The sequence below is a fragment of the Neopelma chrysocephalum genome, unplaced genomic scaffold (genome assembly GCF_003984885.1).
Source record: "Neopelma chrysocephalum unplaced genomic scaffold, ASM398488v2 Primary Assembly neopelma1_106b, whole genome shotgun sequence".
NCBI classification, from domain to species: Eukaryota; Metazoa; Chordata; class Aves; order Passeriformes; family Pipridae; genus Neopelma; species Neopelma chrysocephalum.
Window position 1 is genome coordinate 2,935,624 of NW_020897771.1, and position 17,173 is coordinate 2,952,796.

The window sequence follows — 17,173 nt, forward strand, 5'->3', positions numbered from 1 at the left end:
AGCAGTTGGTCTATAGTGAGGCAAAATGCCCCCGATGTATAAGTAAAGAAAGGAGTAAATCATCTCAAAGGAAACGTATAATGACTGTAAAAAACTAAGTGTTCTCGGAACAGCCCGGGCGGAGCTCACTTGGGAAACGCCGGGATCGCGAAGGCGGCTGCGAGAGGGACAGGGAGCAGGGGATGGAGATGGGACCGGGGGCTAGCGGGGACCCAGGTAATTATTTTATTGGGAAAGCCCCGTTTGCTTTTTCCTTTCGCTACCGTCCCGCTCGCTCGCTAAATAACACCTCGAGAGAAGCGCTGGGAATGACCGGGTTTGGGATGAGCCCGGAGCGCTGTGGGTGGGGGCGAGAGGAGCGCTGAGCCCACAGCAGGGCGGGGCAGCCCCCGCTTCCCCCCCACACCCACCGACACCGCGGGGCCTGGACGGGGCAGGGGGCAGGTGGCGGGGACCCGTCTGCACCCCTGAGCCCTCTGAGTCTGCCCACGCCTTGCTTCCCTTTTTTCTTTACCTGCTAAGCATCAAGATTAACAAAACTGGGGGGGGGGGAACTCCGGCGAGGTTTTATTTCAAAGTGATGCTTTCAGACAGCGGACCTTCCAAGTCAGCCTTCTGCAGGTGCTCGTCTGCTGGGGGCCAGCGTACAGCACCGGGAAAGCTTGTCAGGATCATACAATTTCGAGGGCTGATTCCATCCTCTCTAATAAATAACTTTTTTATTTGAATCAAGGGAGAGGTTTAACAGACTTTCTTTCTTCCCTAATGTGATATAAATCGCAGATGCACTTTTATTGAATGGTTAAAGCATCGACATGGAGATAATCAACACAAAACGTCCGGACAAAAACCATCGAGAGAAATAAAGCTGGTTAATAAGATTTTTGAGAAAGCTTTGTGTTAAAAAGTAAAAAGGGAAAACAGCTGAAGGTGACAGTTAGTTCATGGTTAATAGGATAAAGGCTGCATGGTTGAGCTGCACACTTCTGCTTGCAAAGGTTCAGACACACCAAAGGACTGAATAGGGTGCTTTTAAAACATAGGACATTTAACACATCTGTTATAGTCTTTAACAGAGAAATCAGGTTAAACCACTCTCAAAAATTGCTTTCATCATCCACCTCCAAAAGAAACTAACTACACTTGCACCTGTTTCCGTGTTTGCCACCACAAACAAAACCTCTTTGCCGGGAAAATCAAGATTTGCTACTTTTCTCTTATGTCATTTGTCCCTCGCACCAACGTTAGGGTACTCCGGGCTCTGCTGCACTGACCTAACACACCTTCCGAAACCCTGCACACGCCCGCAGATAAAAACCGAGATCAGGTGAATTTGGCTGCTTCGAGACATCTACACCGACAAAACCGAGAGCAGCTCAGGCAACTACAGCCAAAAGGATCCAAATGCTACAATGTCTATTTTTAATGTAGATAAGCAACAGACTGAGAACCCGAGGGGGTTGCTCTGGTCCCACAAAGCTGTTCACGTCTGTCCTGTGTGCAGTACTCAGATTTTGTGGGAGCGGAGTTCTTATCGGCCACATCAAGGCTCACATTTTGAGCCAGTCTGGGCAAGCCCCTCGCCTGAGCACACGTACGCAAGACTTTTACGAAGCTCAGATCTTGCAAGGAGAGGCTGAGACCTCAAATATGCTTTATTCCGGACCTTTGACGCGCGGATAGATAAATAACCCCAACTACATACACAGATTTTGGCGCATACTAATAGCAGGGGCAGAATATGCTCAAACCGTAGTGGGATTCGCTCTCCCAGTATTTTCCCCCTTCAACAGAGCTTAGTTCCACTTTTTCTAGTTTGTATTTTCAAATTCACAAAACCCGTGCTTTTCTAAGAGCCCACAGATAAGTTTATATGAATATTTATTGATTTATTTCCTAAACTCAGCAGGGGAGCAGCAAATAAATTTAGTGCTTTCTTTAAATAATTCCCTTTCTACGAGGCAAGATGTCATTCGAAACTTTTAAATAGGCATTTAATTAGCCTGTGTGTGTTGCCTCTGAACAAAACCCTGCTGGGAGCCTTTGGAGCGCTGTATTCCAAAGAGGCGGTCAATATGCAAAATTGATGACTACACTTTCTTTGTGGCGGGGCCATTGTGCCCCGGTTGCTTATGAAGTCTAATCCAATCATAAATTGCAGCCCCGGACCAATGGAGAAGCCGGGAGCTCGCCCTGAATGAAGCTCAAGTGGAGAACTTTGTTGAACCCCATTGTTGGGGCTGTCACTTTTGAAAGAGCCTCAGCGGGGCTGACCACTATAAAACTCATGGTCCAGGAGGAAGGGGCAGAGAGAACTCCGCCAGACTCGCTGGCTGGATCTTTACCAACCCAGGTTTGCAAAGCAGAAAACAAAAGCAAACAAACAAACAGGCAAGCGGCCCCATCCCGGCTCCGCGGACGGCCCCTGCGATGATGTTCCCCAGCCTCATCGCCCCTCCAGCCGTCTACCCCAGCCTCCTCCGGCCGACCCCCACCCTCACCTTGCCTCAGTCTCTGCAATCAGCTTTTTCCAGCCATTCCAGCTTCCTGGTGGAAGATTTGATCCGGATCAGCAGGCCCACCAGTTACCTGCCCAGGACTGCCCCCCCGTCCAGCATGTCTCCCCCGACCTCGGCGGCCAGGACGGACTCGGGGACGCCGGAGCTCCCCAGCTCCACCACCGCCGGCTCCAGGAGGATCTGTTCGCCGCAGACTTCAAGCAGCGACTCCACTTTCCTGAAGTTTGGAGTCAACGCCATTCTCTCCTCCGCCCCCCGAGCCGGTAAGCGGGGTAACACCTCGATCCAAGCCGCAGGTCGGCGGCTCCGGGGACGCACTGCCCGCAGGAGGTGTTGACGGGGATGGGGGGAGAAGAGGGAGCTTTAGGAAAGGGAAGGAGGACCTAGTCCCGAACTGCAGAGCCCTCCGGCGTCGCTCGTGTTGCACGGGCGAGGGGCAGCGCTGGCGGGCGGCTGGTCCCGCTCCGCAGCGGGACGGACGAGAGGCGCAGGTGGGGGGGGGGGATCCCAGAGACGAGAGGTCCCACAGCCGTGTCTCCTGGCCGGCCCTGCCCTCACGGGTGCCGCGTTGCTGGCAAAGCCAGCAAAAATGCCATTTTTCCTCGGCTGTTCCGAGCTCAGTCTGGCTCTTTTTTGTTTTTGAAAAGTATCACTGCGTTGGTTCCCAGACCAAGGGACAGACCCAGCCGTGCCGTCGGTCGAGTAACCCCACGGTGGTAACCCCACGCTTAATTTAATTTTATTTATTTACTAGAAACCTCCCCTGCGTTGCTTCAGAGCGTCCCGCCAAAGACTTTCTCCTTTCCGTACTTTGAAGGATCCTTCCAGCCCTTTATCAGATCTTCCTATTTCCCAGGTAGGTATTTTAAAAGTCTCCCTCTCTCCAGGCGCATCCCGGTGATATTTCTCCGTCCCCCCCGCTCGCCCCGTCGGGGTTATGCTCCAGTTCAGAGGTTGGAGGGAGTACAACATTCAAGCATCAGTCGCGCCAATTTGCTGCCCGATTTAGCACAGGCAGTGACTGCCTGACATTCCCTGCTCGCTCCCCCGCTGATCCGCAAATTAGCCGGGATTGTCACGGTCCTGAGGCGAGGCGGGTCCCTTCTCTCCCTCCCTCCTCCCTCCCTCCCACCGCTGAGCCGCGGGACCGCTACGCGGATTTCAGCACCACGAGGAGCGGTCAGCGCCCGCCGCCCGCGCTCCGCGCTGGCGCAGGGAGGGAGGGAAAGAGAGAGGAAGGGAAAGAGGAAGGGAGGGAGGTGGCCCGGTCCCCGCCGCCCTATGTGTCCCCCAAACCTCCCGCCCCCGCCAAGTTGCAGGAGGATCGGTCGCACTGCGAGAACGGCGTGACTGCTCTCACCCTCCTCCACCTCCACCGCGCACTCACCCTCCCCTCCACTACCTCCACCTCGTACTAACGCTTTCCTCCTCCACCTTCCCGGTCAGACCATCAAACAACGTGGTGCAGGCGACAAAGCAGGCTAGGGGAGTATGATTCTTACAGCACTGAAGTATTATGATGCTGGGAGAACAATTAAAAAAGACACCCCGAAATCTAATTACACAAACAAGCTATTAATTTAAAAAGAAAACAGGGAAAGGGAGAGAGGAAAAAAAAAATAACCCAAGCTCTTCCATTCATCCTCCGGATAATGGAATTTGCTTCCTTTCTCCAGCATGTGAATAGCCTAACAAAAACAACTTGAGCTTTATAAATAGCTTTTCATGTCCATTTAATGAAAATGATTTGGGGAAAGAGACGATTGTGCCATCAGTATTCTCCCGAGGAGCCTGGCATGCCGTTGTGTTTAGTTTGAAAGTGTAAATCTCTTTTGTTCCAATAATATATGGCGTTAGCTGCTTGTCCTCAGTCTTTTTCTGTTAGTTCATTACTACACAATTACCATTCACGCTTCATTAGCATCTCTGTCTCTCTTGGGGAGGTTCCCCCCTCCTTTTTTTTTTTTTAAGGCGAAACTCTGCCCTTTTTTATCATACTAATGCCATTGGGAACCAGGCAGTGTGCTAATTAGCTGTTACTTTTCATGTCTTCGAATTGAATTCTCCAACTTTGGAGGGTGGGGGGAGAGAAGAGATTATTATAAAAAGATGAATACTGATTGATCAAAACTACATCTGAAGAGGAGCGGTTTTGTTTGGAATCAGAAAAGTCCTCATTTTCATTTTGAGCATAATAAAGCATCTGAAATGATAAAAGCATCTGAAAAAAATCAAATGCTTCTGAGTGGGAGGGAAAGCTTTTTTATTATACCTCTATCTTAGCTGGTACGCCTCGCTTTGCCTTTTCAGGCCGGAGACCTTTGAATCTCCCAACAAAAACGGCCACTATTGATCCATTTTACACATTTGAGTTGATAGATCTAATCCCGGCAATTGCTGCCTGAAAGGCAGATGCTTAGTTAAGCCTAAAGCTTCTTTTCATGTCCCAGGTTGATGAGTGCCCGCCCGAAGGGCAGGGAGGGGTGGTGGGGCCAGTCCCGCGCTGCTCAGTACTGTGTGTCCCCCCACAGCTGCCTCTGCCGTGGTCCCCATCCCTGGCACCTTCTCCTGGCCGCTGGCTGCCCGCGGGAAGCCCCGCCGGGGGATGCTGCGCCGCGCCGTCTTCTCCGATGTGCAGCGCAAAGCGCTGGAGAAGATGTTCCAGAAGCAGAAATACATCAGCAAACCCGACAGGAAGAAGTTGGCAGCCAAGCTGGGCCTCAAGGACTCACAGGTTAGAGGGGCATCAGGTGGGGAGGGAGGAGGACCCCCCCTCCTGGGGGCAGCTGGAGAGAAAGGGAAGAGAAGGGGATGGGAGTGGGGAGAACACTCAAAGCAAGTTAACAGGACTGTGAGCATCCACAGAGGCAAAAATGGCACGATTCCCAGCTGGGTGAGTAGGACCACAGCCTTCTTACCCTCTCTTAGGGTCTCCCAAAGATCAGATTCTCTGGTTCCTGTTGGATTTGGCATGGACATGTGCAGGGTTTCAGGAGTGCAAGCCAAACACTTTTCTGGTCCCTGTTTTACTGAACCACTTAAATTCTTTGTTGCTTTGATCCCTAGGTGAAGATCTGGTTCCAGAACAGGAGGATGAAATGGAGGAACTCCAAAGAGAGAGAGCTCCTCTCTTCAGGTGGCTGCAGAGAACAGACCCTACCTACCAAGTTCAACCCTCACCCAGACCTCAGTGACGTAGGCAAGAAATGTTCAGGAGAGGAGGAGGAGGAGGAAGTTCCCCCTGTGTGCCCACCCAGCCCCCGGCATCCCTTAACCTACCACCAGTCCACAGAACATCTACACCTGAGGGACAGACTGGACTCCCAGATGTCTCCTTCGCCATCCCATTCCAGCAGCCCCAGCAAACCTTCAGACTTCTCAGACTCAGAGGAAGAGGATGATGAAGGGGAAGAGGAAGAGGAGGAGATAACTGTCTCTTAGATCACTTGCCTGCCCCTACCATCACATGGGGACACTGCAAAGATGTAAATAAAACAGAGTGCTATAAATTGAAGAGGTGATGTCCCACCCCAATGTCCACATGTTTCTTCAGTGCAGGTTCTTTGTCACATAGTTGCAAGCCTTCCTACTCACTGGTATTCCTTATTCGTTGCTCCATGTGGAGGTTTTCATATTCACAGTATCTGCCAACCTTTTCATAACTCTCTCTGCTTAACAATCAATATTTGCTCAATTAGCTTACCTTCTCCCAAAACACAGGCAACAGGCAGCTCCTGGCTTTACAGCAGGGAGGAAAGTATAGCCTGTTGGAAGGAAAACTTTTTTTCCCCCTGATAAGGAATATCAAAAAATACAATATAGATGCTGTGGCCATTTTTGCTACTTTTCAAGTGAATTTCCAGCTACTATTAAGATATCAAAACCCTGAAAACTGGTCTGATCTAGCAACCCTTTCCTCCAAAAGTAAATGACATTGAGGGACACAGACCAAATGCTACCTCCCTCCTCATACCAAATAGCACCATACTTGTGCATCAGATCCATTGAAATCCCTGGAATGACTTCTAAGGTATAATGTAAATGTGCCTTGTGTAACGGAGATCATATATATTTATGTTTTTCATTTTAATTTATGCCTCAATATTGCATTCAAGGCACTGTCTAACCCATCTTTTTGCCCACAGGCTTGTGATTATTTTCTACTTTGCTTCTTCTATCCATGGTGTGGACAGAGGAAAGTGGATACACCTCTTTGATTTTTGACTGAACTTTGCTGTCTTTGCACAGCTTATATGAACTGTACACTATTTTGTACACTTACTCTGTATGGATGTTTTATACCAAGGTTATTGTGAATGAATATAACAATGGGCTCAGCAACGCTTCTCTCCCTTTTTTTTTTTTAATTAAATGACAGCTAAACTACAGATGAATGTAGCTGTTTAACTGTGTAACTTATAAAGAAACACTTTTATTTTGTATTTGACCATGTACAGACTTTAAATATGTATATATATTAAAGTGGATGATTGTCAAATAAAAGAAATGTAGATTTCCAAATTTGATCATTCAGTAATACTTGGTTCTGGTTAACAAGTTGCTGTAGCTTCTGTCTGGGAAAGAAAACTACTTTTTATCAACGTATGGTGATTCAATAAGAATTTATCAGTTTCAAATTAAGTAACTTTACAAGAATATCTACCTGCCTTTTAACTAGGGAGCAACTCAACCAGAGGATTGAAGATTTTCTGCAGTTAAAATCCAGTTGCATTTAAAAGCAACTTAATTTGTGCTCTCCTCTAAATGTCTTCTGACTCTCCTCCTTCATCCAAGTTAAAGCCCTGGTGGGTCAGGGTGTGGACACTTATTGACACATCACTGACTAAGACACTATAGTTTGTAGACTGGGAGCATATAATTAGACTATTCCTAGAGGACAGACAGAGTGAAAAAGGTTCACTGAGGACAACTCTGTAGCCTTAAGACCAGTCAAGGATCACTACTACAACACAAGGCAAATCCATAACTACCTACCTGCTTATTTCTGTTAGATACTAATGCACACTATGGAAATGTCAGTGTTTTCTGCCTTGCAGTGTTCTTCTGAAATAGATTTCATTACAAAACTAGTATATTTTCTGCTCCATAGTCTCTAATGCCCACTATTCACACACACCAAAACAAAAGAAACAAATGCAGCAGATTGTCACCTAGGACACAACTATTCCTGTATGCTCCACCTCATTGTCACAGCCCCAAGGGAAGGTGTGAAAGGAAGAGGAGAATATTTCCAGTTGGAAGGGACCTACAAAAATCATCTAGTCCAGTTGTCTGATAATTTCAGGGCTGGCCAAGAATTAAAGTATGTTATTGAAGGGCATTGTCCAAAACCCTCCTAAACACTGCCAGGCACAAGGTGCAACCTACCCCTGCTAGAAAGACTGTTCCAGGTCTTTAACTACTTTCCAATTAGGTAATTGGACACATCTAAGTTGAGACACATTGTGACATTCATAATTTTCTACCTCTCTGACACCTTAAAGCCATTAGCAATTACTAACATACACCTGAGATAGGGCAAGTGGAATGGAAAAAAAAATGGAAAAGGCACAGACAGTATTTATCCCACATAACACAAGTGAAACAGCAAAAGGGTTTGTTGGGTTTGGTTTTATTGTGCTGTTGTTCTGTAAAAAAATATTTTCCTAAGCATACCTAAAACTTCACAGAAATGTGCATTAAACTGGTGCAATTGCAACCATGGTCAAATTTAAGAGCTGTTACATGCATTACTACGGTGTATATACTGGAAGATGTGTTGTTATCCATCTGTTGGCTCTTTAAGTGATAAAACACTCAACAGCAATAATTTATAACTTAAAATTAACTAGTCCAGTGTCATGGATTAACCCCAGCCAGCAGCCACTTGCTCACTCCCCCACCAGTGGGATCAGGGAGAGAATCAGAAAGGTAAAAGCTGGAAAACTCTTGGATTGAGATTAAGAGTGTAACAGGGAAAGCAAAAGCCATGCACACAAGCAAAGCAAACCAAGGAATTAACTCACTGCTTCCCATGGGCAGGTAGGTGTTCAGCCATCTCCAGAAGAGCAGGGACCCACCACAGCAACAGTTCCTTGGGAAGACAAACACCATCACTTCCTCCTTCTTCTCCAAACTTTATATACTGAGCATGATGTCACATGGTCTGGAATATCCCTTTGGTCAGCTGGGGTCACCTGTGCTGGCTGTGTCTCCTCCCAACCTCCCATGCACCCCCTGCCCACCAAGGCAGTATAAAAAGCAAAGGCCTTGGCTCTACGCAAGCTCTGTTCAGCAGTGAAAAAACCCCAACTCTACATGATCAACTCTGTGTTCAGCACAAATCCAAAACACAACCCTACACCAGTCACTGTGAAGAAAATTAACTCTACCCCAGCCAAACCCTGCACATCCAGCTAGCATAAGACTATAGTTAAGTAATTTATAAAGACAGATCTAATTCAAAACATATTTTGTTTTGTAATCCAGTGGCTACTCCAGAGACCATAGGTACCATCACACATACTAAAACACTCAAAAAAGGAACATGTTCAAAAGAAAACAGGTATTGCTTATACATAACCTCTCCTGATTCATTGTTCAACAGAAAACTGCTAATCTTCTTATACTCTCTGCTCTTTACAGCTTGTCTGTTCTAGGAACATTATCAAAAATAACTACTTAAGACTGCTTCTTTCACCATGAGGACTATTACATATTATGCTGTGAGACAAATAGCCTTACTAAAGGAAAAATAACATGGAATTGTCATTTAACATTTACCCAAAATGTTACATTTATTAATCTTACTCTTCTTTCTTTTCCCCTTTCAAGGGCCATTTTTTTTAATGGCAAAAAGAACGTTGTGTGACTACTAAGGACAACCATTTGAGATTCAGGAATACCTTGCTATGAAATTAAAGAGCTAGTTTTTTTATTTACCAACAGCTGCCACACCGCATCTGTGGCTGCAGGAAGGGGGTTTCCTTCTCCAAGGCTTCCCTTTTATGCTCTGGACGAGGAATCCAGAGATCACAGCTGCCATGGGATGGCTCATGGGGCACAGCTGTGCCAAGGGAAGTACTACAGAAGTAGCCACCCTTTCTGAGGTCTTATGTCAAAGCCATAAACTTATTCTCTTACCTCAAATGTGGAGAGATTCTAGTCACAGTAGGAGGATCTAATGGTAACTGGGTTTGTCGTGGTGTGCATGATATTGGGAGTTCAGCTTGGGTGTATTTCTGAGAGAAAAATGCTTCACAATTTGCTGTTAACATACAGAGTGCTGGAGCACTTATGTGAAACTAGCTCAGCTCTCTTTCTATATTTTTAATACATCTCTCTGTGTGCTTTGGGAAAGGAGGAAAGGTGATAAGAAGCCTTTCCTGCCTTCATGGAGATGGAAAGATTTCTGCAATTTCTTCCACAGTTTTGGAAACTCTGGTAATCCTGTATGTAATACACTCCCATAACAACTGCTGCTTTATGATATTAAAGTGTCCTTTCGAAAGACTCAGCAGCCCAGAGGGGTCTTGTATGTCTTTTCTTCCTTCTCAGAGCCAGGAGGGAAATCTCTGAGACTTGGGAATGGGTAAGGCAGAGAGGGGGATTTAATGTTGGTGACTGTGAGCTCAGGGCAGTAAATTCTCAATTATTTTATCCCTTAAGAAACCAGCTGGTTCAACATCTGTGCCTGCTGTAACTCTGATCTCCCCCAGCATGGGAGAATGGCTTTTGGACAAGGGAAGAAAAGAAAATAAATCACTTTCTCAGGGAGTCTGTGCTGTTGCTACCTGCAGAGCTGTACCGTGACAGCCCCAATGTGTGCCCCTCTGGTCCCCCTCCCTGGTCCAGTGGCTTCTCAAGCAGTGCCCTGCACAAGTGGAAGAAGAGTGTGAAGCTGAAAATTGTGGAATAACATTGCCAGAAATACTGTTGTGAATGAGGTTCAGTGGCTCTCACAGACCTGAGCTTATGAGGTTGTTCCTCCCCCACCGCGCTTGGGCTTTGTGTCCTAACATCTGTTCTGCACTGGGTGGTGCTGGTTCATTATGATCCCAGTAAAGAGATATTAAATGCTATTTATTAGAGCTAACACTGTAAGCTGAGAGCAGCAGAGACAATCTTATGTCCTTTTAGATGCTGGGAACGCTGAGTGGTGTAGCATTGATGGGGCTCCTATCCACACACAGCATACTGGTCACACCCCATCGACAGGTGTGGTAATTCCAGCTGTCTTAGGAGGGTTTTTCTCCTTACAGCAAAAGAACTCAACCATTTCTGCTGTCAAACAGAAAGGATGTACTCATGAGAACTTCTTGCTGCATGGTTAGATAAAGCCATGGACACATGGGTGGGTGAACCCCTTGGCACCCAGCAGGGGCTGCATGCAGGCTCCTCTGTTAGAGTGGGCTGAGTTTATCCCCTGGACAAGGGATTTGTGCATCACAACACAGGTCTGAAGGCCAGCCTGTTCCCATGGCAGAGGGCAGAACAGCACAGCACAGTCCTGGGCATACTCAGGTTAACTGTTATGTGGATCACCAGCTCCTTGATGTACAATGGCCTTTCAGTCAGGATTACTACAAGATATCAGTGGAAGTACAACATCTTCCCGTCTGCCTGTGGATCCCATCTTATGTAAGGTCCTTCAGACCTCCTAATTGTGCAGGCCCACATGGGTGAACTTCGTAGAGGAGCAGGAGGAATTACTCATGCTTAGCCAGAGCATGGTGTCCATCCCTTGTAACAGGCTCAGCCTCCCTGAGTCTCCAGCCGTGGAGCAAATCAGAAATATCCGCGTGTCTGAGCAACCTGCTCTTACTGAAGACTCCCAGTTGCAGGGGGGGTTTGCACTAGATGAGCTACAAGGGTCTCTTCCAACCCAAACCATTCTATGATTGAGGAGAGACAAAGGAACATGGATTTCTTTGTGTGGTTAAGCCAACGGAGATGACAATGGGGAAGTATTTGCTGGCAGTCAATCCCACAGCCAGGGGCAAAGACGAAAGTTGTCCTCAGCTCCCGTGCCCTGCTCAAACCCCCGAGAGCTGTCTCCCGGTCCATGGGCAGCTGCTCCTTTCCCACCAAAATGCCACAAATGTGTGCTATGAAAAGCAACCTCACATGGGTCCTCCCTGTGCCAAGTGGGGGCTGTGAACTGTGGAGTAGAGAGAACCAGATCAAATGTCCCCAGTAAAAGTCAGAAACCAAAGAAGAGTAGGTGCTTCCACATCATGAGCCTTTGGTTATCACATCTACCATAGAGCTCAATGTCAGAATCCTGGGCATCAGTAAAGTGGTAACAGGGATAGAAAGTGTGGAATAGAGGATGGGAGCCTGCAGATTATCAGGAGGTATTTCCTCTCTGTTTTTTGAGGCAACTACTCCAAGGTATCAGTGGAAAAGTCCAGTGGAATGCGAGGGGTGTAAATACACTGGCTGCAGACTCAGCTTATAAAATTACTCCAGAGAATTTCACTTTTCCATTGCAGAGAGGAAATCATCACTGATCCTATGGCGCTGAGAAATGATGAAATGGATCCAGGAAAGATATAAAATAAGCATAAAATAGGATGTTGGAAACAGAAAAGTAGGACAGTAAAGGTTAAAGAGAAGATGAGGCAAAGGAAAAAAAAGTCAAGATGACTGTACAAGACAGTGTGCACAGAGCAGAGAACAAGAAGAATGTGGAAAAGGGACAGGGCAGCCAAAAAAAGGAAAGGAAAGGAAGATGCATTCCTGAGAGATATTAAGAATTTTGGTGCAAGTCCAGTATGGATCCAAACATTATTCAAGATCAGGGCTGGAGCATCCATGATCAATTCTAAAACATGCAATTCTGTGAATCAGAGGAAGTTTACAGAATACAAAAAAATGTGCTTGAGCACGTCCAAAGCAATTCTGCCTCTGAGAGATTGTTGTGGAGGACAGACAAAGCCCACATTACACATCAGCTCTGAGTTACAGTCTGCACTGCTGTGTTATACTCTAAAAAGAGTATTTTTAGATTAAAATAACTTGAATGCAGATCATCAGATTTCAGCAGAACTTCTTTGCTTTCAGAACTTTTTCTTCAAAGTTTTTTATAGGTGAATCTGTCCTACGAACATTTACATTAAAATGAGGGAGTAGTGGACAGGATAATTACACAAAACTGTCAAAAAAGCAGAAATATGAAGAGAATAAGTCTCCAGGGGAAAAAAAATTGCTACTGTTCAGAATTATCCCTTTAAAGTGCAGAGGTGTTTGGGTTTATCCTTTCTGAAGAGAGAGCACTTTTACTTCTTTTTTTTAGTTAGAGCAGAGTAATTATTTGAAAAAAAGGATAATAGTTCCCTTAGTTCCCTACATGTTCTTACTGACCACTGTGTATTTATTACTGTATAATCATAATGTCTCTATCAAATGGGCGAAGAGGAAATTGTAATACTGTGTGGAATGTGTAGGTTGTCCAGAGAGGTGATAGATGCCCCTGGAAACATGGATAGACCAGTCTTGTCTTGAGCAGATCTTGATGGATCCTGTGTGCAAACATCAGCTATGGGAGAGAACCTATTGGTGCCATCTGTCTGCTAAATTTCCTCTGGGATGTGGGTAAGAGCTGTTGGCATCTTCTCACAAGTACTTACAAGAAGCCAACAAAACCAAGGAGTGAAACCCACAATCTTCAAATGAAAAATCAGAAAGTGGTGATTAAGAAGGGATAAAAAGTTCTGGGAAGCCACAAATCTGAATAAATAAGCATCAATTTTATTGAATCATGAATAATTTAAGACTGGTACAATCATCAGCTTTATTCTCCATGACACGGGGTGGGGAAGGGGGAGAAATGGGGAGAGTGAGAAAGGGGAGGCATGATCTCAAACAGACCATTCACAAATTCCAATCCTAAATGAGAACTGAAAATTAAATAGGGAGAGGAGCAAATGGAAAACATCATAAACGTACACAAAATACTCAATTCCTAGTTTTTCTCTTTAAAAATGGCTAGAAAAAATTCATCAAAATGCAGCACTTTTAATCAAATATTTACATTTCTATGTTACAATGAAAAAATGTACATCTTATAGAACATATTTCATAAACTGTTCCACTGGAAACGACTAGATCAAAACAGCAACCTTGCATTTAATATCAACAAAGATTTTTTTTTTGCTTTGTTTTTGTATATTTTTTTCTTGAAAGAAAATTGCCACATTTAGACAAGATTTCATACACGTAATATCGAAGTTAAGCATCAACAATGAAATATCAGTTTGCTTCTTCCAAAATGTACAAAAAGGCTAACCAACCCCCTCCCTCCCCTTCCCCAAATAAATCACATCTCATCTATGGCCTGTATAATTCTTGGCAGTTCTGAAGGAAAGAAAATGGTTTATTCTTTCAATTTATAACTCAACACGAATGTTGCATAGAATCTTGCATTTCTTGTTGATATTTTTTTAAACAAGCCAACTTTGTAAGGAAAAAAAGGCAAAAAAAAAAAGGAGGTGTTTTGAAAAAGCCTTACACGAGAAGAAAGTCACTTAAAGAAAGACTAAATCTATGAAAAGTCTTGATAAAAACTAAGACGTGTGCACAACAGGTAACCCTGCTTCCCGAAATTTCAGAAAAGACACGGAATATTGTGATGCTCAGAATGACTAGTCTATTCAAAATTGCCTCTCTCACTTTAAGCCAAGCTAGTGTCAACAAAAAAGAACAGATAGTAGAAATTTCTTCCTGAGCTTAAGCACAGGATTAAAAATGAGAAAAAAAAATACCCCGTTCCCCACAAATAAAACACTATTTTAAACATGTCTTATAGCACTCTGTTAAAGGTTAACGGAGACATTTTCTAGGATAGCAAGTCCATTTAAAACCCTAGCCCTGCAACTGGATTTTTTTTTTACAGGCACATGCCCTATCTGCATGGATTCACCTGGGGGATTAGGTACCAAAATTCACAGTAGTAGCAGGTAAAGTCAGTGCTGGGAAGCAGAATTGTCAAGACTACTGGAAAAATTAACTTCTTTCAAACTCACCATCAGCATGCTATGGATTTGATTCCATACAGATTTATCCCATTTTTTACAGTACCAAGAACTGGATTAGGAAAATTGGCTGAGTAACCTTTGTTATTCCATTGAGTGAAATGGTGCAATAGAGTTCATAAGGTTAAAACAGTAACAACACCAAGCTCTTCCCCCCCATCATTAAAATATTTAAATTTTTCCTTTTACAATATTTTTCTTAAAAAAAAAAAAAGTCATCAGCACTTAAAAGTTGTAACAGGAGCAGATTCAAGACCAGCTTAGTAAGACAAAGTACAGTTACGTTACAGAAAGTCATGAGGTATAATAAAACGATCCTCTCAAGCTGAGCCACAGAAGCATGACCTTGCCTGTTATATTCCTTTAAATCCACAAGGTCTTAAAAAAGTGTTTGTAATAAGATTTCTTTCTGTACATTGAAAAACCAGCATATTCCTGTAATTTATTAATGACAGCATTTATTATAGTTGAAAAGCTTTTTTTGTCCCTCCTGCATGGATAAAACAGCTCTTCAGTGATTTATTAGCTGCGGATTGATATGAACCTGAAAAGTTATCTCACTTCCCTCCTTTTTTTTTGTCACATTTAAACAAATTCTAGTATCTCGTACAAACAATATTCACAGCAACTTATGATATTCCAAGAGATGACTTTAGCCCTGTTTCTTTAAATAAAATCCCATAATATACAGCACTAATTTAATCAAACACAATTAGTATAAAATAAGGCATCGCTTTAAAAGTCAGCACCAAAAGACAGCTGGAAAGGCTTGACTGAGGAGTGACGTGTTTGCTGAGGTACAGCTGACGTGTGGGGATGGTGGTGTGAGCATTTGCTTCCGTCACAAGGAAAGTGCAATTCTTTGGGAGGTGTTCTTGTTCCCCAAAAGAAGTACAAGCCTTAACACTGATAGTGTAGGTGTGTGCGTTCAGAGAGGAGGAGAAACAAAACCAGGTTCACGGCTCTGCCAGAACTCAAGAGCACGGCACAGCTAAACTTAAAAGATGCAGCACCCAGCACCTTCCCTCCTCCTTTTTTTTCCAGACACGAATACTGCAAAAATACTATACTTTTTTAATTTGAAATTAAAAATAAAAGCTGGTGGAAATAAATATTGTCACCAGAGTAGCACTGGAACTGTCACAGAGCTGAATTTTGATTAACCCCTTATGGTTGTGCTGATTGGAACGAAACCTCTGAACAAAACCCAAAGTTTTTAGAAAACAGCTGTAATATTTCATGGTAAGAATTAAAAACTGAAAGTCGGATTCATCCCTTTGCAGGGGTGTAGCTCACCTGTGCGCGCAGGGCTCACAAAGCCTGTGCACTGCCGAGGGTCCCTTGGAGCTGCAGGACTTCATGGCCCTTCCACTGACTTCTGAGGAGAAGGGAAACCCCCTCTCCTCAGGGTCAACAGGTGGGATGTAAACGCCACAGAAGTCAGCCCAGCTGGTTGTGTGGATGTAAGTGGGAAGAGAATTGGGCCCTGACTAGCAAAGGGCTACCTGATCTTTCACTTGTATTAGGATTGATTGTTACACAGTGTTTGAAAAAAACCTGATTTGTTCAGACTGTATATATATTTTTATATACTCCTATTTATATATATAATCTTTATAAACACACAATGAAAGAAAGCCAAGGTCTCAGACTGGCAAGGAGAGCAGCGTTTTTTCTTTTCTCTTTTTTTTTCTTTTCTCTTTTTTAAATATTTATTCAAACTTCCCTGCTTTGCAGCTTTGCCTTTATTGAATATTATTACTGAGGCAAGCGATATTGTTATAGCACCAGAACTATATGAAGCTGAGTTTAATCCACAAAGCTGATTGGTAATAGTCCAGCCCTCATGTAAATGTGTTTGGTCAGAAGCAGCATAGGCAAATATTTCCTCTCTCCTCTCCTTCCAGACAGTACATGGCACAAAGCTGTTTGCTTCATAGCTGTGAAGTTGCCCCCATCCCCACCCCATCCCCCAGTCCCTTTGACTTTTAGTAATGATGACTATTTTTAACATCTTCAGGATCTTAGGCATGAGAGCTTACAGCAACTAAACAGAAGGAAACAAAGGAATAGTGCAGTTCTCATCATCGTCAAAAGAAAAACAATACGAAGGTCACTTGGGTTGCCTGCACCCAGGTTCAAGACTGACTCCAAGTGTCTTGTTGTTCTTGCAGCTCTAATACTGAGATCCCAGCCCAGGAATGTGTTCTTTCCATGAGTCTGTGATCAGGGTTCTTGCCAAGTGGGAGAGCAATAATGGAAACAACCTCTTTCTGCCTGAGGAAGATCACAACGTCGACTCCAGAGACGAATCGAGGATGTCATCGTGGTGGCTGTTGCTGTTTGAGTCACTGTCGTAACTCTGGGGACTGGAGTAGTTGGCTGCTTCTTGCAGCCTCATTAGCATGTTCATCTGCAAAGGCACAGAAGTTCATGATTATTTGTATTCTGAGGTAGAAATAATATCAACTCCACAAGAAAGCCACAGTGACATTCTTTTCGCCAGTGGGTAAGAAAGGAAAGGAGGAAACAAGCAGGATAATTAATACTGAGACTCGGAAAAGAGATATTAACTGTAAATTATAGCAGCACCCAAGTTACTGATAAAACATAAGCTTT

General features: G+C 44.4%; 2 protein-coding genes across 13 annotated transcripts in view; one reads left to right on the forward strand and one right to left on the reverse strand.

Moving 5' to 3' along the window:
- Positions 1-2,430: 2,430 nt before the first annotated feature.
- On the forward strand, positions 2,431-6,312 carry DBX1 (developing brain homeobox 1). Its single transcript, XM_027696456.1, has 4 exons — positions 2,431-2,782; positions 3,274-3,375; positions 5,051-5,253; positions 5,586-6,312. The coding sequence occupies exons 1-4, from the start codon at positions 2,431-2,433 to the stop codon at positions 5,958-5,960; spliced, it is 1,032 nt and encodes a 343-aa protein (XP_027552257.1). The 3' UTR covers positions 5,961-6,312.
- Positions 6,313-13,249: 6,937 nt separating this feature from the next.
- NAV2 (neuron navigator 2) overlaps positions 13,250-17,173 on the reverse strand; it is a 389,060-nt gene continuing 385,136 nt past the window's right edge. For all 12 annotated transcript variants that reach the window (XM_027696304.1, XM_027696303.1, XM_027696298.1 and 9 more), the window contains one exon: positions 13,250-16,967. In XM_027696304.1, the coding sequence (XP_027552105.1) occupies positions 16,842-16,967 (126 nt within the window). In that variant the 3' untranslated portion in view covers positions 13,250-16,841. The remainder of the gene's footprint in view (positions 16,968-17,173) is intronic.